The 26,444-nt window shown below is 41.4% G+C and overlaps 1 protein-coding gene across 4 annotated transcripts in view; it reads left to right on the top strand.

The window, feature by feature from the left end:
• SYTL5 (synaptotagmin like 5) overlaps positions 1–20,027 on the top strand; it is a 193,729-nt gene extending 173,702 nt beyond the window's left edge. For 2 of the 4 annotated variants that reach the window (XM_066599955.1, XM_066599954.1), the window contains exons 15-19: positions 8,789–8,950; positions 11,813–11,921; positions 12,740–12,869; positions 15,347–15,555; positions 17,824–20,026. In XM_066599955.1, coding sequence (XP_066456052.1) covers positions 8,789–8,950; positions 11,813–11,921; positions 12,740–12,869; positions 15,347–15,555; positions 17,824–17,981 — 768 coding nt within the window. In that variant the 3' untranslated portion in view covers positions 17,982–20,026. Of the gene's footprint in view, positions 1–8,788; positions 8,951–11,812; positions 11,922–12,739; positions 12,870–15,346; positions 15,556–17,823 lie in introns of all 4 variants that reach the window. The other 2 variants (XM_066599957.1, XM_066599956.1) reach the window with 2 other exon arrangements.
• Positions 20,028–26,444: the final 6,417 nt, after the last annotated feature.

The raw sequence follows: 26,444 nt of genomic DNA, 5'->3' as shown, positions 1-26,444 counted from the left end.
AAAGGGTATTTTACTGGTTGAGGAGGGGGAGGAGGGTGCACTAGGCACCAGCAGTTTTAAATTTCTCCTAGTTTCGGCTTCTTTGCGTATTCACTGCACATAGCACCTGACACAGCAGTGGGGTACATGTGCAGGCCACAGTGGTGCTGGTCAGCAGCCCTTACTTCCGGTGTGGCTTCCCTGCAAACTGAAGATCCTTCCCAGCACCGCACTTCTGTGGGTCTCTTTAGCAGGCCACCCCACAGCTATCTGTGTACCCAAAAAACTCCAGCAGGGGGAAAGATGAATCATGTCCTAGTCTTGCTTTGCCAGACAGATCCTGGTGGAGCATTCTTAAGGTGAGTCAGCTAAGAATATATCGACCAAGCAGCAACTTGGCAGTGGATAAGTTCTTCACGGTCAGAATCTATTTTATTTATTTTTTTTACAGAATAGCCGGTTATTTAGCAGTATGGTGGTCTGAGGAACTCTGTAACTTGTGAGAACACATCTATTCACTTAGCCATGAGACTACATTCCCCAACAGCTAGTTTTAAGCCCCGTCTGTGTGCTGAACTGAAAGGACATTCGTTGGAAATAGAGAGTGGAAGTCCTCGGGCATTTGCTCTTTTGCACTTTATATGTTTATATATATATGTATTTTGTGAGTTCACTACAGATACCCTACCTTCCTCCTAAATGCCAGTGTTTTTTAGTTTGGATGTCAGTGATTGTTGTGGATCACACCGCTCAGTTAAAGTTAATTAGTGTTGCATTACTTGCAGTTATTTACGGTAGTTAATTTATTTCATGCTGGTGGAACAATAATAGCATGCAGGCAGCACATAAAATGGCCTGGAGGGATAAAATATGTATTTGGATTTGAGCAAGTAGACATGCTAGCTGTAAATCATTAAACACTCTCTGGTTGAACAATGCTGCACACATTCCTGGACACACAACAATAGCGAGTAATATGAAGTATATTGCAGGATTAAATATAGATTTAGCTACATACCGGTAGCTATTCAGGTTTTTTTAAATCTATGTTATGATATATGAATTCATAGAAAGCATAGAGGACTGAATGTAAGCATCTTCATATTTTTTATTAGAAGTATTGTTAGATTGTTTCAATATTGCTTTTGAGCATACACTAAATGGCTTCTTAGTTAAGGCCCTCTTAGATGCAACGAGAATCGCTCAAAAATAGCTCAAAGCCGTCTTTTGAGCGATTCCTGTTCTGTCTAAATGCACTACGTGCAGTTTTCGTGCACTAGTCACTGATCGCTGAATTCTAGCTTGCTAGAATTGAGAGATCAGCTGTTATCAGTGGAGCAGGCTGTTATCAGCCGGCTGCGCTGATAAGATTCTCTGCGCCTGTGTCTTGCTGTGAATTCACAGCGGGGATACTGGCAGTCAGAGTGGAGAATACTACAGCTGATTGTATATGCGAAGCTGCTGTATTGTGTCCCGCTCCGCTTGTACATTCTATAGTAGCAAATTAGCTACTATAAAGTATGCAAGGATGATCACTCAAAACTGTCACTCAAACTGTCATTTGAGCGACTTTTGAGCAATCCTCTATCAGTGTAAATAGGGCTTTAGAGACATTGGCCTTTTCATGATAAGAGCTTCCTTCTAACATAGTACGTAAGGCCAAAAAAAGACATGTCCATCCAGTTCAGCCTATTACCCCCAATGTAGAAATGTGACCCTGGAGTGCAGCATAAAATCAAGTAAGCAAGTTTTCTGTGGATTAGCTTAAATGTGAATCCACATTAGAATCTGTAAATCGAGCAACGTTGAACAAGACATAATCATTGTTCTTGGACAAATGGGCCAACATTTCAGAATCTGCCAACCATGTGAAGTTTTCCTATGCAGCCTTGTCAAGCGTATACCAAGAATTTTATTGCCATAGAAAAACATCCAATGAAAGGGGAACCAGTGGATGTAAACCATTTCTTGATGAAAGAGGTCATATTTGGATGTTAAGAATCATTTTGACAGGAGATGCAGAGTCAAGCAAATTGTAACTGAACACAATGCTGGTGCTCCAACGTATGTATCAGAACACACAACTTGATATTGCTTAGCAAGGACAGGCTATAGTACTAGACAACTTGTTCGAGTGTCATTGCTGTCTTTCAGAAACAGAAAAGCAAGACTCCAGTGGGCAAAAGAGCACAGAAATTGGATCATTGAGCAGTGAAAAAACATCTCTTGGTCAGATGAATCCAAATTTCTGTTACACTATGATGGGAGAGTCAGAATTTGGTGCAAATAGCATAAATAAGTTAACTATTCCTGTCAGCTGTTTGGAGCATGTCAGTACCTCCATCTAGAGTACTTTGCATCAATTGCGGGAAGCTCTCTTGTCTACATGTGTTGGGGAATTTCTGCATGCAGCACCAATCAGGCCCACCCCAATGCCCTGTTGCCGGCGGTAAAGAAGAAACAGAACACATGGAGGTCTGGTATAGTTCCTCACATGGGGAAATAACTGCGCACTTTATTACAGATTACATGGGGCTTTATACCCCTTATCACGTCATTAGAAGTGTGTCTTATTGGCTCAAATCCACCGCATAGCCATATATGTGATGTCCGCAGTTCCGCCGTAGGCAGTGTTAGTCATATACGTAGTTAAACAGTCATAATCTTTATATGGCGCTTCTGGGAAAACAGCCAAGCACGCGGCCTTCGTCTCTGGTTCTGTATCATCTCTGAATTTCTGGACACATCTCTCTCAGCCTTGCAAAGCCTTGGCATATTTGATATGATTTTTAAGGCTACATATTAAGTTTTTTGCATTTTAGCATTGCATAGAACTTGCATACAGGTATAAAAGCATAAAAAACATATGGCAATATATACATATACCCTTACACATGGTCTAATATTCCTTCAAAACTATTTCAATACCTAGTGGAATCTATACCACAATGAAATGCTTCGGTTCTGATAGTCCAATGAAAATCTTCAAAGACTACTAAATGGATTTTTAGTGCCCCAAAATTAGGGAAACTGGTGGCAGTCTAAACTCAGGCACTTCACCACTGCAATGTTTCAGATATATTTCAATAGATCACTTTCGGGTGAATTTCCCAATGGTTTCACGGTACTGTCAAATAAGCAATCCCATATTTTATGGCATTGAAGATAAGGCATTTCCCCTTTTCATGGTCAATTGACTAATGCACAGCAAATAAAATTAATTAATTCTCGCGTTCACGGATTCTAGGATTTGGCCCTGGAAATGAACACTCTAATGTAACTTTGAAATTAATTTACAAATCATTTTCAAGTTATGTTTGCTGCCTAGAGAAGGGCATTGCACCTTGGTATTTATTACCTTGTAAGGCAAGTAGCTTCTGTTTAATGACTGTGAAGCCTCAGTTGATTTTCATTAAAGTTTGGAAACAGAAATAGAAAATGTATCTCTAAGGATTGGAATCATTACTGTATAGTAGACAGCATTGATTGTACAAGTCATCCAAATAAATAGCACTTAACTACATGTAATGAATGTTGAACCCATTGAAGCACGGATTGCATAGAGCCCTCTCAGCAACAGAACTTCATGACTTATTGAACATTAACAAATAACGAAGGAGGCAGTAATGCAGCATTTGGTTCTGTGTAGCACAGCATTGGCTTTATGGATTTGAATCTAACCAGACAATATGTAAATCAAATCTATATTGTATGGAGCATGGCAGCATAAATGGTGCACACGGCTGTGTAAGAGAAAAGCCTTTATTGTTCCATAGATAGACGTATAAGCAACATTTCGACCTTTCCGGTCTTTATCAAGCCACTATCAATAGAAGCAGAGCAATAGATCCATGCTCCGGAGGTACCTTGTTTATATGGTGTCCACATAGTTTTTCTCTGTTTTCTACCAAATGCCAAAATACATTTAGATATGTTGAGTGGCTTGACCATTTGCGCATGCATACAGTGCGGGATTCTTGGGCCCACCTTAGAGAAAATGGTTCTGAGGGCTTGTTACTCATCTGTAGTGAACATGTGTATATATAACTTTCATTGCATCATAAACTTTGATATCATTGCACACACAAGACATATCATAAACTAGGTATAACAGGTTATTTGTGAATCAATACATAATAAATAACCCTTACATCAAGTGATTGGTTTGAAAGTCAGCTCCAAATGCAGTAGTCTTCCTCTGACTTTTGGAGCTCACCACTTGTGACATATGTATCTATACAATTTTTAGCACAATGGCTTTGGAAAGAGTTGTGTTCAGGCTGAACAACATACATACTAACTTCCAAGCCTTTGTTTCAAAAACTTGTAAAATATTTGAAAAGAGAAGGGTGGTTTAATATTCACATGCAGTGTTACTTATTTACCAAAAATTACTGCCACTTTTCTGCATAGAAAAGTAGAAATTAGCTATAACAGGTAAGACTGACCTTGTCATAGAACAGGTAATCTGGTCGCAGCTGTGTAGTATAGCCATATTATTTTATAGTGCATGCACCTAGTTAATAAACATAATACGCGGAATAAAAAAATTACTGGTTCATTACTTATTAGTACACTATTATTACTGGCAGTATATCTAGAGACTGGCAGTATATCTAGAGCAACTAGTGTAAGGGATTCTTGTTATGTTAGTATATAATTCATCTGTCACGGCTTTCTGGCCATGTCGGAGGATCGGGACTTGGGTGACATCATAACTTGAGCCCAGGCGCATGTGATCCTCATGTTGGTGCATGCTCAGTTAATTTTGGCTCTGAATGGTGACAAGCACACTTCTATCAGTATATGTGTAGTGGCCCAGAACCAATGGGGCCCCTCCATAATGTTATATGTCTGTCTTGTGCCATTGTCCTGTCCGTTTCTTGTTTGTAGTGTGCATTTGATATGTGTTTTGCATCTCTGCAGCACTGAATGGGTTATGTCTGGAAAATGTATCTTGTTGTGTTCCATGTGACTCTGTCCTATATATGTGTGAAAAGAGCAGAGAGTGGTTGTTGGGTCGTCTTCTTGCAAAAGTAGGGAGAGAGTGCTCTTGTAGTCTTCTTGCAAAGAGTGGGAGTCAGTTAGCAAGTCAGAGTCTGCAAGCAAGTGAACTTCACAGACATTGCTCGGTCTGTGTCTGGAGAACAGAAGAAGCTGAGCGATTCCCTTCTGTTTGGCCTGGGCCTACTCTACCCAGGATATGCCAGTGCTGCCACTAAGCACTGAGTGAGAGAGAAAGAAGGACCACTGCTTTAAAGAGAGAAAAGTACCAGAAGTGTGAGTGCTGACCAGTAAAATGTTAGAAGGAAAAAGAGAGTCGCCGGGAGCGGGATCACACAGATAACTGGGACTGTTGATTGTCCAGATTACCCTGAGAAGTCCTCCCTGTCACACCACCTTCTGGAAGTGTAATTTGTACTAAACTGCTGTTATTCCCTTGAAACTTTGCTGAAGTTACAGTAAATGGACATTACCGACCATTCCCTGTTGGTCCAGAAAGTATTCCTGTGTGTGGACTAAGTTATTTACTTCACTGAGATTCACCACAGAGGACGGAATGGTGGCATCACGAGTGACAAACTTTCAGGTAACCTCCGGTTACATTTTCCCTGTGACCTTCCCCAGCATTAATTTGGACGAGTCCTGAGCTTCCCCAGGGGAGGAGATAGTAGTGCCACCGTGAGAAGGCCCTTATCTACCCCGTCATCTCCTTGGCTGTGGGCCCGCTTCTCGGATGCTGCATATGTGTAAGGGGGTAGTGCTGCACAGTGCTCCCCCTTACACTGTGGAGTGGCATACAGCTGCTGTTAATACAGGCAAGGCCCATGAATTCAAGCCCAACCCCCTCTGGTGCAGTCCTTGGCTAAGAGGTGAAGCGAGAAGAGCCAGGAGACCATCACTTTCCAGCACCTGTCAGGAGAGTGCAGCAGTGCTCCTGCAGAGGTTACCCTCTGCTGGTCAGAGCCCCGGCCCAGGAGAGGAGACAGAACAGGGAAGTCCAAGTGCTTCAGGCGTCATGTTGAAGAGTGGCAGGTGGGGCCATTTTTGCTGTAGCTTCGTAGAGGCTTCAGAAGCCCCTTTGATGTTGCAGTCGGGAATGTGAATAGCGTGTCACAACCCAGAAGGTCCAGCCTCTGATAGGGATAGTGAAGCCTGAGGCTGAGTCACCCTTCCCCGGCTGTAAATCCAAGGAATTTTGACACCACTAGGCACAATATAAATAACCAGAAGCCATATCACAGCTCCCCCCCAGAGACAGGGAGAGACTCAACACCAGTGAGACGCAGGCAGACCCAGAGAGAAAGGCAAGAGCAGAGATTGCAGCAGCCACATATAACGTGGCAGGGGCAGTGTAGTGGATTGTATACCCATGCTGGGGGAGCAGCGACGGGCTGGAGCGAACACCAAATGCCATGATGACTTGGGTATCAACTAACGATGCCTGATGGGGGAGCAGCTGTATCATGAGGGTGAATTATCCTTCAGCTCGTCGGAGAAGAGGGAGTCTCCCTCCCTGCAATGCTGGACACCATGGTGGCAGTGCCAAAAACCTGCACTGGATGACAAGATTAAAGCAAGTGAAGTTTTGATTACGCGAGAGCAGACTACAAACCCTGGCACTGCATGATATAATATCAGTGCACAGGGTGGGGGTAAATGGACTCGCGAAACTGTTAGCGTAATGATGACGCCAAAGTTTCGGCTAATGCAAGGCCTTGCTGGGTAATTTAAAGAATTAATGCTATGCATAAAAGTTTAATGGGACGTGTAATGTTATGTAAGTGATGTGCATAAAGGGTTAATGTCTATGTATAGGAATGTTATTTGTGTATTATGTGACATGACAGAGCAGCAATAATGTGATTCGAGCAATGTGTAAAGTGGGAGTTAAATCGCCAGTATTGATGAGTATCGACCTCTTGATTTTAGTGATATCTAAGACGTGTTTGCATTCTGTGGGTAAAGATACCGCTCCTATAAGGAATTTGAGGTCGGGGTCTATGGAGATAATGATGTTTATCTAGCGGTAATGCCACATAGAAGAGATGTAGTAAAAAGATGCTGATAGTGATGAAAACGACTTGTGCCCCCTTGCTGCTGCCAGTAGCAACAAAATTAGATGTATATGTCTGCGAATGGTGCAAAATGACAAGAAGTATTGTGTTGCTTTAAGAGTACTGTTGCTTTAAAAGTATCCACATTTAGTTATTATGAAATGCTGGAAATGCTCAAACCCTCCTAGGGAGAGCAAGTACTGTTTATTATACAAAAGTTCAGTAACATTTATACTTTTGTAAAAATATGCCACCTCTACCTCCATCTGTCTCCACCGCTCCATCCTGAATCATACCACCAGCCCATTACATATGGAGTGATTGGTTGGCTGGGAGGTGTGTATCCCAGCAACCAATCAGTGTTAGTCTATGCACATTTATGCCGCCTCCGCCTTACCGAGGACGCCAGTTATACTCAGTCTTAAGGTTTCTTTTGGTCAAGTCAGCAGCTTATGGTCTAGTTTGTGTGTCTGCTAAGATAAGTCCTTTCTGGTTTTCTCATTTAATCTGGGGTGATGTTACACCTACAATACTTCCCTTTAGAGTACATTGGTGGCATGTTTATTTGAGAATCATCTATCTTCTTTCACATTCCCTGTCACCAACTAAGGAGAGTCAGGGTTACCCCTAGGTTCATGAGGTGGGGTCGTCCTCATCAGGGCAAACGCTCCACTTTTAGGTAGGGTTTGCTTGCATTAGTAGATTAGGGTGAGATTCCCTGTTTCCCCACCTTTTAGTATTGTTATATACTATTTTGTGTTATCTATGTTCGTACCTTGAGTGTATATTTGTCTCATTTTATGTAGCCCACCGGCATTGCCGCATACTAACAGGCATTCCACTCACCCAGCCTGTAGCTCCGGTCTGGAGGTGGCAGTGCAAAGTTTGTGAACTCTGACCTTGGCGTCTGCACTGCATGCAGAATGGCACATGTAGATGCTGGGGAAAAATTTCTGTACTGCCGCCAGACCGGAGCTGTAGGCTGGGTGAGCGCAATGCCTGTTAGGTAGCTGCACTGCCGGTGGGCCACATAAAATGAGGTGGTGGTGGCCACATTTGGCCCGCAGGCCTTGTGTTTGGCATGTGTATGTTGGACACACCAGAATCTTCATTGTCAATTTATAGCCCGCTATGTTACAATACATTCTTTTTGAGAAATTGTTCAAATCTTTACATTCTAATAGACTATATTTAAATATCTTAATTAAGTAAAGAGAAGCTGTTAGGTCCTCTGACATGCCCTCTGTCTGCATAGCTATACAGTCACATCCCTGCTGATTCCATTACCGTTTTTTATTTCTATTTTTTTTGTTTTGTTTCAGTCCCCACCTTCCCCCCTCATTTGCCTGCATTGTTACTTATGGAGCCCGTTACTAGTCAACTTTCAAATGGACAGTCTGCATCCAGTGTCAATGAATAAAATACCATTTGATTGACACTGAGCGATGGAGATTTCCGAATTGACAGCAGACTAGCATTTTGCTTCATAAATAACGGAAGCCGTTGAGTGGGTGAAGCAGAAATAAGTACAACAGAAGCAGCGGGGATGTGGTTATAAAGCTATGCAGCCCATTTGTCCTTTTTCACTAAAAAAAACTGCTAATATTTTATTTTGAGTGGTGGTTTATCAAAATATTTGTGGCATCTAGTAAAGCATAAAAGGCATTTACTTTGTTTTTGTCTATATTCATACATAAATAGGAGTAAATGTTACTTATCCCTACACTTCTGTGCAACTTTTTTTATTGCAGTATGTAATCAGCCACACGCAATTAGAAACTAGAACCTTACAACTGTCAGTCTGGCATAATGACCGCTTCGGACGTAACAGCTTCTTGGGTGAAGTGAATATTCCTCTTGATACATGGAATTTTGAAAACAAAGAAGATGAATGTCTTGCGCTGCAACCTAAGGTGAGCGTTGTGTTTCATTTCATAATGGGATATAGTTTGACTTGTATCTAGAGATGAGTGAGCATACTCGCTAAGGCAAATTACTCAAGCGAGTATTGCTATTTTCAAGTACATGCCCACTCGCGCCAAAAGATTCGGGTGCCGGCAGGGGTGAGCGGTGAGTTGCGGGAGTGAGCAATGGGGGAGCCGGGGGGAGAGAGAGATCTCCCCTTCGTTCCACCCCGCTCTCCCCCGCCGCCCCCCGAATCTTTTGGCTCGAGCGGGCATGTACTCGAAAATAGCAATACTCGCTCAAGTGATTTACCTTAGTGAGTACGCTCGCTCATCTCTACTTGTATCCTGTTATGCAGAAGATATGCAAGTGTGTGCAGCTTTGATCAGAAATGACCAGTTCAGTTGTAAACTGTTAATGTCAACAAATGATAAGTAGTAAAATGAATATTACTTCACAACTGAATGTTCTAATGCCTCATGAACATGGCTGTAAATAAAAAAAAAACATGACTGCATCATGTGAACATACCTTATGACTTGGGCTGAGACTTTTTGAAATGTGACTTTCCAATTTTAACTATTGAACTGCAGTCTGCACAAACACACTGTGTTGTATGCCACTACAGATATTCCTCTAGGCAGTATAACATGACAGTAAAAATTGGAAAGTCCTGCAACAAAAATTCTCCATACAACTCTTTGGGCTCCTTCAGATGAACATATTTGTGTGTGCCATAGGCACAGAATAGAACTCATTGATTTCAATGGGTTTGTTCTTATTTTTCTTTTTTGGGCGTCCTAAAAAAACTCACCTCAAACACATTAGGCTAAATGGCTTTTTAAATCATCACTATTTCAAGGCTCCACGTGAGGGTTAAAATCAAAATACATTTCTGCCTTTACCTGATAGTTAATACAATAAAATAAAAAAATAATGTTATTTGTATAGCACCAACTTATTCCGCAGTGCTTTCAGGTAATTTATTTATTACCCCCCACCAAGCTGGATACTTATTTTACTGACCTTGGAAGGATAGAAGGCTGAGTCTACCTTGAGCCAGGTACCTGAACCAAGCAGGAAATGAACTTGCAACCTTCAGGTCGTGAGTGAGAGCTTAGGACTGCATTTCTGTTGCCTTAACACTTCCTTCAAACAAAGGACTTTATTAACATCTGCATGCTGTAGATTGACACCACAGCATTCATTTTATCCAAATTCAGATAGTACACTATTTTTTCTATGCCAAAGAAAATTATATTAGGCCAGTTTCAAACCTGCATTGCATCCTTCGACCAGAGGTTCCGTCACAGATCCGACTCAAAATACAGAAGAAAAAGCCAGGCAGCTGGGTGGAAAGTGGACGGACCCCATTATAGTCATTGGAGTCTGTTCAGCAGGGATTGTTTGGTTATGTCTAGGGATGGAGCCATTCGGCCCATGGACATTCCCCTCTCCTGACCCCTGAACAGAGCAAGAAAGTGGAACCCCAAGAACAAATGTGAAACCACTTTTTGATAGACACATTATTCCATGCTAGGTAAAATAAAATAACTTAGGCTTTATCTAATAAATAATAGACATTTCAAGTTTCTTCAGTCAAGTCTTAGCTTCTTTCAAAATCTTTACCTTTGTAATTTATTACTGATCCTTCATTACCAGTTACAGAACTAAATTCAGTTTTTCTACATATCAAAAATAGAACTCTTTAGAAAAAGTTGGCAGACATACCACCACCTGTTCCGTGTTAAAATTATAGAGCAGTCAATTTGTAGAGTATTTGTCAGCCTATGTAAAAATATAGAAGATAGATTAAATGAGCCTTGAAATGCTTCAGGAATTCTCCTGACAGTTATTGCCAGATGGATTTAAATAATTTGGCTCTAATTCACTCCTTGAATTATATACATATTTAGCTATTACAATCTCCTGTCTCATAGGTCCTTTTGAACCACATTATTTATTTTAGAATCTCAGCATGTTCTTTTATATAATATTTACCAATGTTCTTAAGCTATTTCTAATTGTACTTTTGTTTTGCAGGTCCCTTGACTGTAGTAATGGGAAATTTAATTACATGTGGTTCTTTATAGAGGTTTTCCCACCAAATATGATTAACATATATCCACAAAGTAGTCAATAAAAGCTTAATCACTGAAGGCGCTAGGGCCTCCACAGTCACTATAATGGGTGTCTGCAGTTTCCTGCCCCTTCTCACCCTCACCACAGCAGTGAGGAGGTGTTTGCATGAAGCGGTGGTCAATCATATGCGTGCCGAACAGATGAGTGCTAAGGCTTCTGGTGTTTAAAGATTTAATAACGGTCCTATGCCTAGGTGATATCTATATTTAGTGGGAAATCTTTTTAATGTATTGTCAAGCAGATTTCTGCTAGGAAATACTGTATATCTTATTAGAGATGAGCGAGCACCCAAATGCTCGAGTCCGCGTTATTCGAGTCGAGCTTTTCATAAAATTCGAGAGCTCTACTCGAGTAACGAACCCCATTGACTACATTGGGAGACTCGAGCATTTTTGTATGTGGGACGGCGAGTGCTGAGCTTTTTTTTTCTAGGTTTCTCTGTCTCTCTCGTCAGCCAGCCAAAAAATTTGCCAATGACGCGCGCTGCATCGCGGCAGGGAAGGGCCAAAACAGGCACGGCACAGGGGGGAGGAGCCAAAAATGGGGGCGTGGTCAAACACGGCTTGATGCTCGTTCCAGTAACGAGCACCATCGAGTACGCTAATGCTCGAACGAGCATCAAGCTCGGCAGAGTATGTTCGCTCAACTCTACTTATTAAGTTTTATATATATATCATCTATTGTAGAAGTTAAAATGCTAAGTGCAAGGTGTAATTTTTCTTTTTAAGATGGATTCAACATCAGACGTTACTCTGCAGTATAAAGGAGAAATTATAATTGGCTTACGCTATATACCTCCCGAAAAAAACCTGACTCTTCCTTTGGAATCTGTAACAGGTATAACTTATGGGTATATTAGAGGAATAAACTTTACAAATGAACTTTTATGCCCCCTTTAGATGGGGTAAATAATGTGTTACTTTGATAGATCGGACTTTTACGGATGCAGCGATACCAAATATGTTTTTTTATCTTAGTGTCTGATGACAGTTGAGATTATAGGGCTTATGCCCATTTTACACTGATTGGGAATCAAATGATTTTCGTTTGCTCTAGCAAAAAAGCTGGTGACGTCATCACCAACTCGTTCGCGCTCAGGTAGTGTGTTAAGACTGCTATGATCAGATTTTAAACTGCACTATAAGTGCACAATTATTGTTAAAATTTGCACAATCCAATGATTTTTTTGAATAATAATTGTTCCGTGTACAAGGGCCCTTAGCCTGGAGGACAGTCAGCATGGTCTCCAAGACATGTGATAGCTGTGAAAAAATTCAGTTTGGGAATATTCTTCCTAATTTGAAAAACTGCTGCTAAATTTATAAGCCTTGTAGCGCCAAGAATTTTTTTTTTTTTAAGATAAAAAATGATGGAGACATAATGTGAACACATGGTAAATGTTTTTTATTAATTATTTTTTGTAGTCTTATTTGTATTTCAAGCAAAAATTGTCAAATTGTGAAAAGCGCTAATTTTCCACTTGGTTTTTGGAGAATGGCTTGGTGAATTTATGTCTAATGTTATAGTTGTTAAGCTTTTTGTCCAGTCTGGAGATAGACTATATAATTTACCAGCGCTTTATATCTTTTGACCAACAGAGTTCAATCTACAGTACTCTAATTGTCTTTCTAAATTACAATTTTCAAAATTTACAGGAAAGAAAAGTTTCAAGAAGTCAAAGAAAGTTCCTATGCCAACAGGTGGAATACTTGAGGTTCTTGTTAAAGAGGCCAAAAATCTAACTGCAGTAAAGTCAAGGGGAACCTCAGACACGTTTGTAAAAGGGTAAGGCTAAATGTACATATTGTATTCAGATCCATATTTATAGTGGTCCAAAGTCTCTGGTTCCCAAGTTGCTGTGAAATTACAATTTCCAGCAGAGCATTCTCAAAGTTGTATTATCACAAAAGCTGGAAAGCCACAACTTTCACACCACTACTCTAGTCCTTTGGTTGCAATGTTATAACAGATTTCCTGGATGTCATGCACTGCAGCACATACATATGGGATTTATCCCCGTACCAGGTGAATGGAAGAGTTCATTTGAATTGAACAAACCCTATAAGAAGGGTCTTGGCTTTCGCATCCCTTGATTTTTTTTATTGTTCTACTGAGTATTTGTGGACAGAGGGTTGCTTCTTTCCCCAGGGTGCCCTATGGGTGGCAATTTTCTTGTATAATTGTTGTATGATTTTTAACCATCAAATAAAGTGGGAAACCAACATCAAGGTTTTACACATTTACCACAATCACAGTTTTCTATAGAAAAGATTACATCAAAACCACATAACAAATCCAAATATGCAATAAGTCAGCAGCACTCACCAGTAAAGCCAGAAATGTGGCGGAATGGTCAATGGATGCATGCCTTCAATGGATTAGACCCAAATCCAAGAGATACAGTCCAAATAAATGAAGTGAAAGGCAGCATCAGCGGTGCAAAATAAATCCCAATGGATTTTCTTTATTCCACATAATCCATACAGCAACATTTCAACTCACATAACAAATCTTTATCAAGCCTGGATCATTTAGAATAAAGAAAATCCATTTAAAACCACATAATAAAATGCATATATTTGTGAATGAAGAGAGCTCACACCATCTGCAATAGATACCATAGATAAATTCCAAAAATGGGTTTGGATTAGCTGTAGACTGGAGTTGTGAGTAGTCAAGTGTTGATTCTAAGGTTACATACCATATACTGGTTTAACACTCCCATTCTACCAGTTTTTATTTCACTTTTATTCTCTCTTTTTGTGTTCCCTGTGGAGGCTAATTGATGTTTTCGTTTGTTTAGTTCAAAATTTACGGGAGATTTTGAGTGACAAAGGCAACAAATCACTCCTTTTGTTTTATATTTGTGCATGAACTTTACCTTTCTCTACTTATCTGTGCACGCAGGGTTCAATCTCAGTTATGGCCTTGTAATGGTGCGTTTCCTCTTGATTAAGTAAAGAATTCTGAAAAGATAGATGTATTGTTTATATTTACACGTGGTTTAGGTGGTGTGGTATTGATTATGACTGTCTACCATACCTTTCTATTCCATGTGATCCCACTATCTAGAGTTCCGGTGAGACCACATCTGGAATACTGTGTTACCTTCTGAAGACCTCCTTTACATTTTAAACAGCAACCCAACATTTTTGGAATTATGTTTGTAAAACTGTTAAATCACCTTGACTTGTGGTGGAAAACCTACAACAAATACACACCCTATCCACACTTAAATGGTGCCAATTTGGCAGTGTTTTTAATTTCAGATCTGCTATGGTATTTAACCTTTGTATTTCAAGGGTTGATTTCAGCTGCACAAATAAACATGCTGTGTGGGTTTAGAATCTGCAGCATTTTTCAAAAAACACGACGGGTTGCTTGCAGAAATTCTCCACACCATGTAAAGAACATTTTGTAAAATCCCCTCTGCATGGCTTGTACTGTAAATTTCTGCAGCATTTCTAGCCTGTGTGAAGGCAGTCTAATAAGGCTAAACTAGATTGACCGCGAACATAAAGTGTTTTAAGAACTGTCGATCCGAGGATCCAACTTGTACTGTTCGCCGTCCACGGCCTGGTCTTCCACGTTTTGGGGACATGACAACAGTCAAACTGGTAAGCACTTGATATTAACATCATTTATCAATGCTTGACTCTCCCTATCAGCGCTGTTGTTGAAGCACATCAGTGTGGCTAGACTTAACATAGGAACAGGTCACTTGCCCGAACAGGTCACTCAATGTATCAAACTCACATTTTATGATTTTACGGCGGTGGTGAGGATGTCACATATCTAATGACACCAAAATGATCCACCAAAGGTCATGCAAAGGGGTCATAGTGCTGTTCCAGAAAAAGCCTGTAGGCTTTTAAAAATTCGATATAGTCTCATTATAATTTATGCATTCATTTACTGAATTCTACAGCACTACACATAACTATATAGCATTTACAAGATTACTTCCTTAAAGTATCCATGCACATTAGAAAACACTCATCACAGCTACTGAGATCGGCCAACGAGCTTTTGTGTATGGGGACTCCAGTCTATTTCCCTTGTTTCTATAAGAAATGAACCTCTGCTAGACACCTCTTATTTCCCTCACTCCACTGTAAGAAACAATTTGCTTATGGTAGACATTATTTATGGTGGAGTTGGGAGAAATAGCTGTCCGTGAAAATGTACAGTTTATGACTTTTATGAGTGTTGTGATTTGTATTTTGCTATACGAATTTAAGAAGCTGAATTTCTTTCCTCAGATATCTATTACCTGATAACAACAAATCCACAAAGCACAAAACTCCCATAATTAAAAAGTCTGTGAACCCTCAGTGGAACCATACCTTTTCCTTCACTAGCCTTCAGCCCGTTGACCTGCAAAATGTCTCCCTAGAGCTTACAGTATGGGATAAGGAATCATTATCAAGCAACATATTTTTGGGAGGAGTCTGTTTAGGTTGTGGAACTGGTAAGTATTGACTCACTAGTACTACTGCTTACCAAAACTATGTGACATTTTGTAATGATGTTCTTTTGTATTTAAAGGGGTTTTCTGATATTTTATTATCATTGGTACCAGTGGGGGGGACGAGTTGTGCTTAAAACAACAAATACATATACTCACCTCCCACTGCATGCTGCTCCCCGGTGGTGCTGGCTCCGGTGATTTGTTTATATTGGCGGCAGCGTTCATGTGGGTTGTTTACCCTTGTGACCTCTGCAGCAAATGGGAGGCTGGCAGGGACATCATCAGTGACATCCCATAGGGCTCCTACATTAGAAGACCATGTGAGAGGTCTATGGTACGTCACAAACCCTGTTACCTGGGTGACATGCTGGAGATCTACAGGGCCTCAGGCAGCGCTGCATTAAAAACATGTTGTACAGTTTGGCGATGTGGTGATTATATTTCCTATATATAGTTTTGAGCACAAGGAAGCCCAAAACCTTTCTAAAAGAAATAACTTGGAAAACCCTTTAACATATTTTGCCCTTGAAACTGAATACAGTGGTACCTCGGGTTACGAGTGCCTTGGCTTGCGGGTTTTTTGACTTGCGAGCAGGCTCTCTCCCGAATTTTTGCTCTGATTTAGGAGCAAAAACTCGGGGTACGAACCTGCTTGCAAGTCAAAAAAGCTGCTTGCTGAGGCTCAGGGGGGAAGTCTATACTAACCTGTCGCCAGCGTGTTGTCCTCTCGATGGTCTGCGACGCTGCTGCAGGCTGTCGCTCCCTCCTCCTCACCGACAGAGCATTGCTTTCTGGATGCGGGGCTTGAATGCCCCGCCCCAGCAAACCCATTGAATGGCTGTGATTGGTTAACGCATCGCCAGCTTTCATGTCCTGGTGCCTAAGGGAGCCCGACCTTATGACCGGCGTATTGAGAATTAATTGCCCTATTGGCATTATGCGTTCCACCTTGGAACACTCCGGGCACAGCAGCACGCATGCGCTGTACATTTAGTGACGTGTTCTCACATGATCATGACACCGCGTCATGACGCGATGTCATGTCACATCGGCGTCATGACGTATCAGGCTAGGATACCATGTACGTCGGCTGCATTATGGAGCGCCATTGCATCATTACAGCACCACACATAAGATATTAATTACTGGTAATTGCACCTATGTTCTGATTGGTCATTTGTTCAGTGTGTTTGCATATATACCTCCATGTTTACCTCTACCTGTATATTTGAAAAAGACTGATTGTGTCGAAACGTCATTTTTTGAAAATTGCACCTTGAATGCTGCCACATCTTCTTCATTATACAAGCTCTTTCTTTTGAAAATCATTTGGAAAACATCATAGTGCCTATAGCAGTCCTTTAAGCTCCTCTTCTTTCATTGATCTCACTATGTAAAGCAGTGATGATAAATCTTGGTTAATTAAAATTGTATATTTACCTCCATATAAAAACTCACTCAGAATGTAGAGGGTCACTTTCCTGAGGCCTCTGCTGTTTGTCTGAAAATAATCTCAAGCTTTTTGAGCCATTCACACCATACCTGTGGTTACCCATAATGCTTTGAAGCCTAGATGACATTTGCCTATTGCTATATTGATATTATACTCCTGCAAAACTCATATACGGATTTTTTAACCCCTTAATAACCAACCATTTTCCACATTAATGATGAAGCATTTTTTTTTTAGATTTTTCATCATTATGTTCCAAGAGCCATAAGCGAGGGCTTGAAGGATGAGTTGTATTTTTTAATGGCACCTTTTTGGGGTACACATAATGTATTGTTTAACTTTTTTTTCTTTGATGGGAATGGGAAAAAAACTAAATTTTGAGGCCCATTCAGCTTTCTAAGGTGAACTTAACTTTCATTCAAATACGATTGTATCATATGATATGTAATTTGATTTGTAGACCATGTAGATTTTAGAGGCACAGCAACAAGTAAAAAGAGGCAAAGTTTGCTGTAATCAAATATTCTGAATGTCCATAATTAGGCAGTTTTTTCCAAAATTTAATATCCGAAGTAAGGGATGCCTAGGGTTGGTGATCCAAAGATTATTCCAATTGCCAGACTTGGAGTCAGGGATTATAATTTTTTCCCTTAATGAAGAAAATTGGCTTCTAACTCATTTGGTTTTTTTGACAACATTGGGGGAGTTATCGGCTGAACTAGATGGACATATGCCTTTTTTTAGCCTAATATACTATGTAGACAGGTGGTCTAGTCATGCTGAGATACTAAATTCGTACACTTTCCATTCTACAGGCATAAGTTATGGGAATGAGGTTACCTGGATGGATGCTCAGGGAGAAGAAAAGTATTTGTGGCAAAAGATGATGGACCATCCTGGAACCTTAGTAGAAGGAACCCTCATGTTAAGATCCACTATGGCCAGACGCAAGAATACCAACCAGAGCTCTTAGGTTAAAGGAGACATTAAGCACAGATTATGGGCAGGCTAAAATGTATTTCATGTCTAACAGGATTCTCTTGCTTGCTTTTACTGTAATGCCTCTTAAGGGTTGACTGTCATGCCTGCAGTAATGTAATAAGAGGGTAGTTACCATGATTTGTATATTTGCTTTTTTTCTTTGCATGTACTGTAATGTAGTGCCATTTTCATTTTAGACACTTGTCTGTGATATGCAGCAATCCTTACTTGATAGCACATTGCAAGATAATCCTTAAACGGAGAGTAACCTCAATATTTTTGCATTTTGTTCTGTTTGTTTCATCCAAATGTATGTTCATATGTTCTTAGTCTAGAAAGTGTCCAGATGTTATGGATAAATGAATTACTTACTTTTGCCAAGTCTAGGTTTGTTCACAATGGATCATGCAGCATAATCCATTACCTGAGTCTTACATAGTCACAACTTGTCAGGTAATTATTGACTGGAGATATATCTGGTTCCACCATGTGCTACCCAAAGTAGATGGGATTTTTTTGCCTAAAGCCACAGGATGCCCTTTGCATGTGGCAAAGGTCGTTACCATATTTCATAAATATAGATGGTTCATTTTAGCACGCAAAAGATTTTCGTTTACAATTTGCTCCCCGACAGCCTTATGAACCAGAAGAACAATCAATCAGTATAACAATAGGACTAACCTGTTGAGGATTGAGTGAGTAGCATTAGGTCATAATGTGACATCATTATAGTACTAAAAATAAGATAACTTAAAGGAAGCCCGGTTTGACTCCTAGAAACGATTTCCACCACTCTGTAGCAAGTGTAGACCCGTTTCTAAGCATATAGCTATGTGTTCAGCTGCATACCTTACAAAGTGAAATTCTAAAAACTTCCATGCTGTGTGATGCTTACTGGCTGAAAGTTGCATAGAATTCAGTTTCATGCTGCACATACACTAAACTAGATTTGGTGAGGCTTGCAGATGATGACGGAGGTATGATCTATGCCAATGAGCCAAAGATGGGTCGGTTGACCGCTATTTCATTGTGGTGGGAAGCTGATGACAAATTCTCTTTAATAGTCCCATGTATGGCTATGTTCACATTACAGTACAGAGGTTCAATTTGGAGCCTCTGTCAATAGTTCTCAAACGTGTGATGGTAAGAATAGTGCAGCATCGTTCTTCCCATCAAAAAAAATAGAACCATTATGGAACCCCAATAGGCCCCATAATATATCAGTGGGATCCACTGGGCACATTTGGATATTTCATAATGGATCTAACACAGTGGTGTGTCTTCCATTATGAATGGAAGCTACAACACAGATGTGAACGGAGCCACATGTAACACAAATGTTTAGGTAAAGCTATTGAGTTCAAGCACCTTACATATTAACATTCAGATCACCAGCGGAAAGTCATAGATTTTTTGTACTTTCTTTATTAAGACTGATGTTTCACATACTGACATCGTATAGACATATGAAAAGATGATATTGCTGAATATCAGTTGGGTCTGTGATCTGAGACCCTAACCAGCTCCACAAATGAAGAGCAGTGAAAAATCTCAACCCCTAGAGCACAATCATTTAGCACAATTATCTGTCAAACTATTTTAGGGTATAGAGTCCACACAGAGTTTTGGATTCTTTGCACCGAGTTTTACTTGGAGGCCCAAACTAATATACCTCTGTTGATCTTATCATTTGATCCTCTGAATCTAGTGGGAAATCCCTTCTAGTTTCTACGTAAAGCACATTTAGAGTTTTGTATTTTGTAAGAATGATTCAAGCAAAATTTGAAGAATGAATGCATCTTTACATGACCAGCCCCAAAGATCTAGTTAAAATCTAAGCCTACAAGAGAAGCATAACAATTAGAGATGAGCGAACACCAAAATGTTCGGGTGTTCGTTATTCGTAACGAACTTCCCGTGATGCTCGAGGGTTCGTTTCGAACAACGAACCCCATTGAAGTCAATGGGCGACCGGAACATTTTTGTATTTCGCCGATGCTCGCTAAGGTTTTCATGTGTGAAAATCTGGGCAATTCAGGAAAGTGATGGGAATGACACAGTGACGGATAGGGCAGGCGAGGGGCTACATGGTGGGCTGCATCTCAAGTTCACAGGTCCCACTATTAAGCCACAATAGCGGCAAGAGTGCCCCCCCCCCCCCCCCCACTGTCAGCATAAAGATCGTCCTCCTCTGGCACAGCTGTAACAGCTGTAGCAGAGAAGAACGATGTTTGCCCATTGAATTCAATGGAACCGGCAATACAGCCGACTCCACTGAATGCAATGGGCTGCCGGCGATCGCAGGATGAATGGTCGGAAAGGGGTTAAATATATAACCCCTTTCCTGCAATTCATCCAGAAATGTGTTACACTAAAAATATATACCGGCGTATAAGGCGACGGGGCGTATAAGACGACCCCCCAACTGTCACCTTATACGCCGGTAATACAGTGGAGCAAAGAATAAAAAGCATTACTTACGTTTTTAGATGATCTGCGGCGCTCCTGCAGGCTGTCACTCCCTCCTGGTCCACGGCAGACAAGCTTTCTCCACGAAAGACTTTAAATCCCTGCCTCCAGAAGCACATGTGCCTTCAGCCAATCACAGCCAATGACAATGATGTCATTGAATGGCTGTGATTGGCTGTGTTTCTGGAGGCGGGGATTTCAAGCCTTGAAATCCCCGCCTCCAGAAACACAGCCAATCACAGCCATTCAATGACATCATTGTCATTGGCTGTGATTGGCTGAAGGCACGTGTCTTTCTGGAGGCAGGGATTTAAAGTCTTTCGTGGAGAAAGGAATACTCTGCCGTGGATTAGGAGGGAGCGACAGCCTGCAGGAGCGCCGCAGATTATCTAAAAACGTAAGTAATGCTTTTTATTCTTTTCTCCACTGTATTACCGGCGTATAAGGTGACAGTTGGGGGGTCGTCTTATACGCCCGGTCGCCTTATACGCCGGTATATATTTTTAGTGTAACACATTTCTGGATGAATTGCAGGAAAGGGGTTATATATTTAACCCCTTTCCGACCATTCATCCTGCGATCGCCGGCAGCCCATTGCATTCAGTGGAGTCGGCTGTATTGCCGGTTCCATTGAATTCAATGGGCAAACATCGTTCTTCTCTGCTACAGCTGTTACAGCTGTGCCAGAGAAGAAGGATTTGTCTTCTATATGTTCTCAATGGGGTCAGCGCTGCTGCCGCTGGCCCCATTGAGCGCATATAGAATGCATCCATAGCGAGCAGCGGGAGGGGCAGACTTTCATATCAGGCGGACACCTTATCTCCCCAGCCACTCACAGCAGGGGGGTGGTATAGGGCTTAAACGTTGCAGGGGGAAGTTGTAATGCCTTCCCTGTCTTTATATTGGCCAAAAAAAAGCGCTAACGTCTCAGGGAAGAAAGTTTAATTTACCAGAACACCGCATGGTGTTCGTTACGAATAACGAACATCCCGAACACCCTAATATTCGCACGAATAGCAAGCTCGGACGAACGCGTTCGCTCATCTCTAATAACAATCTCTTTGAATGGTCAATAGAAATTTTAGATCACATTTTACGCTCCACGCAGGAATACCCCCCAGCTGTTCAGAAATTCTTCTTTTTAAATACTTGTGCATGAAGCCAATTCTAAGCCTGGTGCGGATTGCTGGACAGTGTGTGTGGATGTCATAACTATACATCATAATTAAAGGGGTTTTTAACAAATGAATATTAGTGTTTTAAATTGTGATAACATTTTAACCTCTTACAGTGTGTTAGGCTGCTTTCACATCTGCGGCAGGGATTCCGATTTCTTGCTCCATTCGGGGGAACAGGGAAGGGGAATTTCCTGGCTGAATGGGTTCATCGCCTAACAGACCCCATTGATTATAATGGGATCCGTTTGGTCTCCGCTCAGCTGCCCAGCATTTTACTGGAAGAAAAAGCGCTGCATGCAGCTCTATTTCTTATGGCAGTTTGTGCTAGATCTGCAATGGAACCTCCGAGCGGAGGTTCCAGCGCAGATGTGAAACCGGCCTTACCTGTGAAAACAGGAAGCAATTACAGCACTATCTTATATGTTTTCATAGATGAGGTTGTAGGCAACTGTAAATACATGCAATATCTGTGAAAGGGGAGACGAATTGTGAAAACTAAAGTTCTTTACATTGATAACTTGCTTCCAGCAAGCCTAGGCAACATGGAAACAAGTGTGCTGCACAGAGCTTGACAAGATAATGAAAATGAAAAATAACTACTTCTGAACTATAGTGGTCTCATCTGCTGAGCATACAGACACATGTAGGTACTTTTCTGTATTTTTAATATACTTAGAAAACCCCTTTACAAATAGCCTACGGGCACAGATTGTCTGATGCTTTAAGCTTCGCCCATCAAGTAGGCAAAACTTCATACCTTTAACATATTAGTCCTCTCTAAAAATGAAAGCAAAACATAGCGCATGCTTCTCACAACATCTAACACCGCCTACAGTCTTTCTGTTGTCCCTCCCACATTCTCCTCCCAACATTTCCTCTGCACTGTGATCACCTTATTAACCTATAAATGCACAAATCTACATGTGAATATAAATTATTTAATGTATAATTATAGTTTGACTTCAATAGGTTCCCTTCCTCCGGGATGACCTATAGGCACACGCCTAGATAATGCTAGCTGCTTATATCTATCATATATTTATTATCCCTGAGGAGGGTAAAATAAGATACGATGTATTATATTATGATTCTGTCTTAAGTTAAACTTATTAAGTTGCCATTATAGGTAAATAATACATGTCAGAATGAAAAATAACAGCATTGAAGGAACTGAGCAAAATGGCCACCATCCGTAGCCTGTGAGAAATGCATTGTAGCATGTATTTGGAATGGGTATATCAGATCTGTGAGCTGAAGGGAGAGCCTAATATCATATTGTTCATTCCTGTCAATCTCACTGGAAAAATAGTGTGGTGTCCTGCCCACAGCTCTGCCCACTAACCCTGCTCGCATGGCACATCAACCCATCCTAGTTACATCCTATGCAAACTTGTCAAGATACAAAAAAGAGATAATGCTCCCAAAATTATAAATAAGGTGAAACAAACTTACCTGAAGTAGTGAGATAGCCATGGAAATTGAGACAGATCACTACACCCAACAACCCAGACAGCCTTGTATTTAAAGCCTCAGTGGGTTAGGACAATTTAGAAAAAGAAGGTGGAGCAACCAGAATAAGAAAAAGAAGCAATTGTCACAACCTCTAGGGTGGACGTAGAGTCAAAAGATACCAGGCACATTAAAAAATTGGGTATAAATTAAAGTTACATATGTGCTAAACAAAGGAACTTTTGCCAAACTTTTCTATTTATTGTGAAATTAGCATTTATACACATTTAAAGGCAAACAAACCTCTTCCTCAGGAAGCCATGCATCAACGACATGTCCATAGAGGAGTTTGGCTGGAATTTGACATTTGTCCCTAACAAATACTGAGGAAGAGGCTTTGGCAGCCTCAAAACATGTACATATGCTGCTTTTATATTACACAATTAAGTTTGCCAAAATTTACTTACTTACTTTTTTGACCTGCCTGGTATTAGGAGGAATCCCCATCCAACCAGGACATCTACTCAGGAGTAAGCCAATCACATGAGTCCGATACTACAGGTCCAGGAAAGGCATGTAACCAAGGGAAGAAAAGGAGGATAGCGCTCAGGGAATTAACCTCCAATTTGCGTTAAACATGGCTTTTGCTTTGTTTGTATCAGCCAATAGAGCTGCGGAGAAGACAGGAAAAAATAGTGTGGTGTCAGGCTCCGCCCATGCCCACAGCACTGCACACTACTGCCCCGTCCTATGGTACATCAACCTGCCCTAGCTAACTTATAGGACGAGTTTTTCATGTGTTGCAGGCGGTGGCCATTTTGTTGATTTCCATTTTGTAGACTAACACTTTAAGTATGAAATATCAGAATTATAGAACCACGTATCCTTGTGGCGCATAGCAACCAATCAGAAATCAACTTTCATTTTCTTAACTGTACTGGAATGTTCTCTGACTGCTATGGGCAACAACCCCATTTGTCTCTCTAGATGAGGCTTTTATGTTGTCTAGTACATTTTATTGTGAATATTTGCCCTATTTTTTAACATAAACTGCTCTTTTGTAAACTTTGTTATATAATTAGCAATGTTAAAAGATATAAATTAAAATGACATCAATTGTGGCATTCTGAGGCATTTCATACTGCAAGAACTCTAATTTTGTTATGAAGAAACATCGAAGAATTTATCTGTACGATATATTTATTGTATATATTATATAGACTGGATGATTCCGTCAGTTTAATACAATGCACTTGTGAATTACAGATCAATCCACAATGCCTCCATCTTGGCAGCACAATATTGTATACAGTTATGTGTATGTTTCAAGTAGTACTACTTTCATTCTTTATGAGTCGGAGCTTAGAGAGCCATATTAATCTCAGGCGGAGAACTGTATATTCATTCTAGATTTTGGCTATTTTAGTCCTCGGAGACAGACCTTACATACAGGAGAATGTTGACATTGGATGCAATTCAATTTAGATTTACTTAAAATGTATTTGAATTTCAATGTCATCGACATGTAAACCTGGTTTCAATCAATAAAAATAATTTTCCAGTATTTCTGTATCCAGAACTGTTAGAATTTTGTGTTTTTTGAGAGTTTTGTGTTGATTTTATTGAGACACCATACATATGCAGAAAAAACTAAAACAAAAAGACTAGAGATGAGCGAGCACCAAAATGCTCGGGTGCTAGTTACTCGAGACGAACTTTTCGCGATGCTCGAGGGTTCGTTTCGCGTAACGAACCCCATTGAAGTCAATGGGCGACCCGAGCATTTTTGTATATCGCCGATGCTCGCTAAGGTTTTCGTTTGTGAAAATCTGGGCAATTCAAGAAAGTGATGGGAACGACACAGCAACAGATAGGGCAGGCGAGGGGCTACATGTTGGGCTGCATCTCAAGTTCCCAGGTCCCACTATTAAGCCACAATAGCGGCAAGAGTGCCCCCCCCCCCCTCCCAACAACTTTTACTTCTGAAAAGCCCTCATTAGCAATGCATACCTTAGCTAAGCACCACACTACCTCCAACAAAGCACAATCACTGCCTGCATGACACTCCGCTGCCACTTCTCCTGGGTTACATGCTGCCCAACCCCCCCCCCCACGACCCAGTGACCACAGCGCACACCAAACTGTCCCTGCCCAGCCTTCAGCTGCCCTCATGCCACGCCACCCTCATGTCTATTTATAAGTGCGTCTGCCAGAGGAACCGCAGGCACACACTGCAGAGGGTTGGCACGGCTAGGCAGCGACCCTCTTTAAAAGGGGCGGGGCGATAGTCCACAATGCTGTACATAAGCAATGAGAAATCCAATCCTGTGCCACCTCCATCTGGAGCTGCACACGTGGGCATAGCAATGGGGAACCTATGTGCCACACACTATTCATTCTGTCAAGGTGTCTGCATGCCCCAGCCAGACCGCGTTTTTTTATAAATAGTCACAGGCAGGTACAACTCCGCAATGGGAATTCCGTGTGCACCCACAGCATGGGTGGCTCCCTGGAACCCACCGGCTGTACATAAATGTATCCCATTGCAGTGCCCTGGACAGCAGAGCTAACGTCAGATTAAATGCAGGTGGGCTTCGGCCCACACTGCATGCCCCAACCTGACCGGGGTTTTTAATTCATAGACACAGGCAGGTACAACTCCCTATTGTGAAGTCCCTGTGGACCCACAGCATGGGTGGGTGCCAGGAAGCCACCGGCGGTACATAAATATATTCCATTGCATTGCCCATCACAGCTGAGGTAATGTCATGTTTAATGCAGGTGGGCTTCGGCCCACACTGCATGCCCCAGTCAGACTGGGGTTCTTTAGAAGTGGACACATGCAGTTACAACTCCCTGTGGACCGACCGCATGGGTGGGTGCCAGGAAGCCACCGGCGGTACATAAATGTATCCCATTGCATTGCCCATCACAGCTGAGGTAATGTCATGTTTAATGCAGGTGGGCTTCGGCCCACACTGCATGCCCCAGTCAGACTGGGGTTCTTTAGAAGTGGACACATGCAGTTACAACTCCCTGTGGACCGACAGCATGGGTGGGTGCCAGGAAGCCACCGGCGGTACATAAATATATCCCATTGCATTGCCCATCACAGCTGAGGTAATGTCATGTTTAATGCAGGTGGGCTTCGGCCCACACTGCATGCCCCAGTCAGACTGGGGTTCTTTAGAAGTGGACACATGCAGTTACAACTCCCTGTGGACCCACAGCATGGGTGGCTCCCTGGAACCCACCGGCGGTACATAAATATATCCCATTGCAGTGCCCAACACAGCTGATGTAACGTCAGCTGTAATGCAGGTGGGCTAAAAATTAATTGGATTACACTGTAGGCGAGG

This window comes from Eleutherodactylus coqui, chromosome 4 (assembly GCF_035609145.1).
Source record: "Eleutherodactylus coqui strain aEleCoq1 chromosome 4, aEleCoq1.hap1, whole genome shotgun sequence".
Lineage (NCBI taxonomy): Eukaryota > Metazoa > Chordata > Amphibia > Anura > Eleutherodactylidae > Eleutherodactylus > Eleutherodactylus coqui.
The sequence above is the reverse complement of the archived record's forward strand: the minus strand, read 5'-3'. Positions and strand labels throughout refer to the sequence as shown.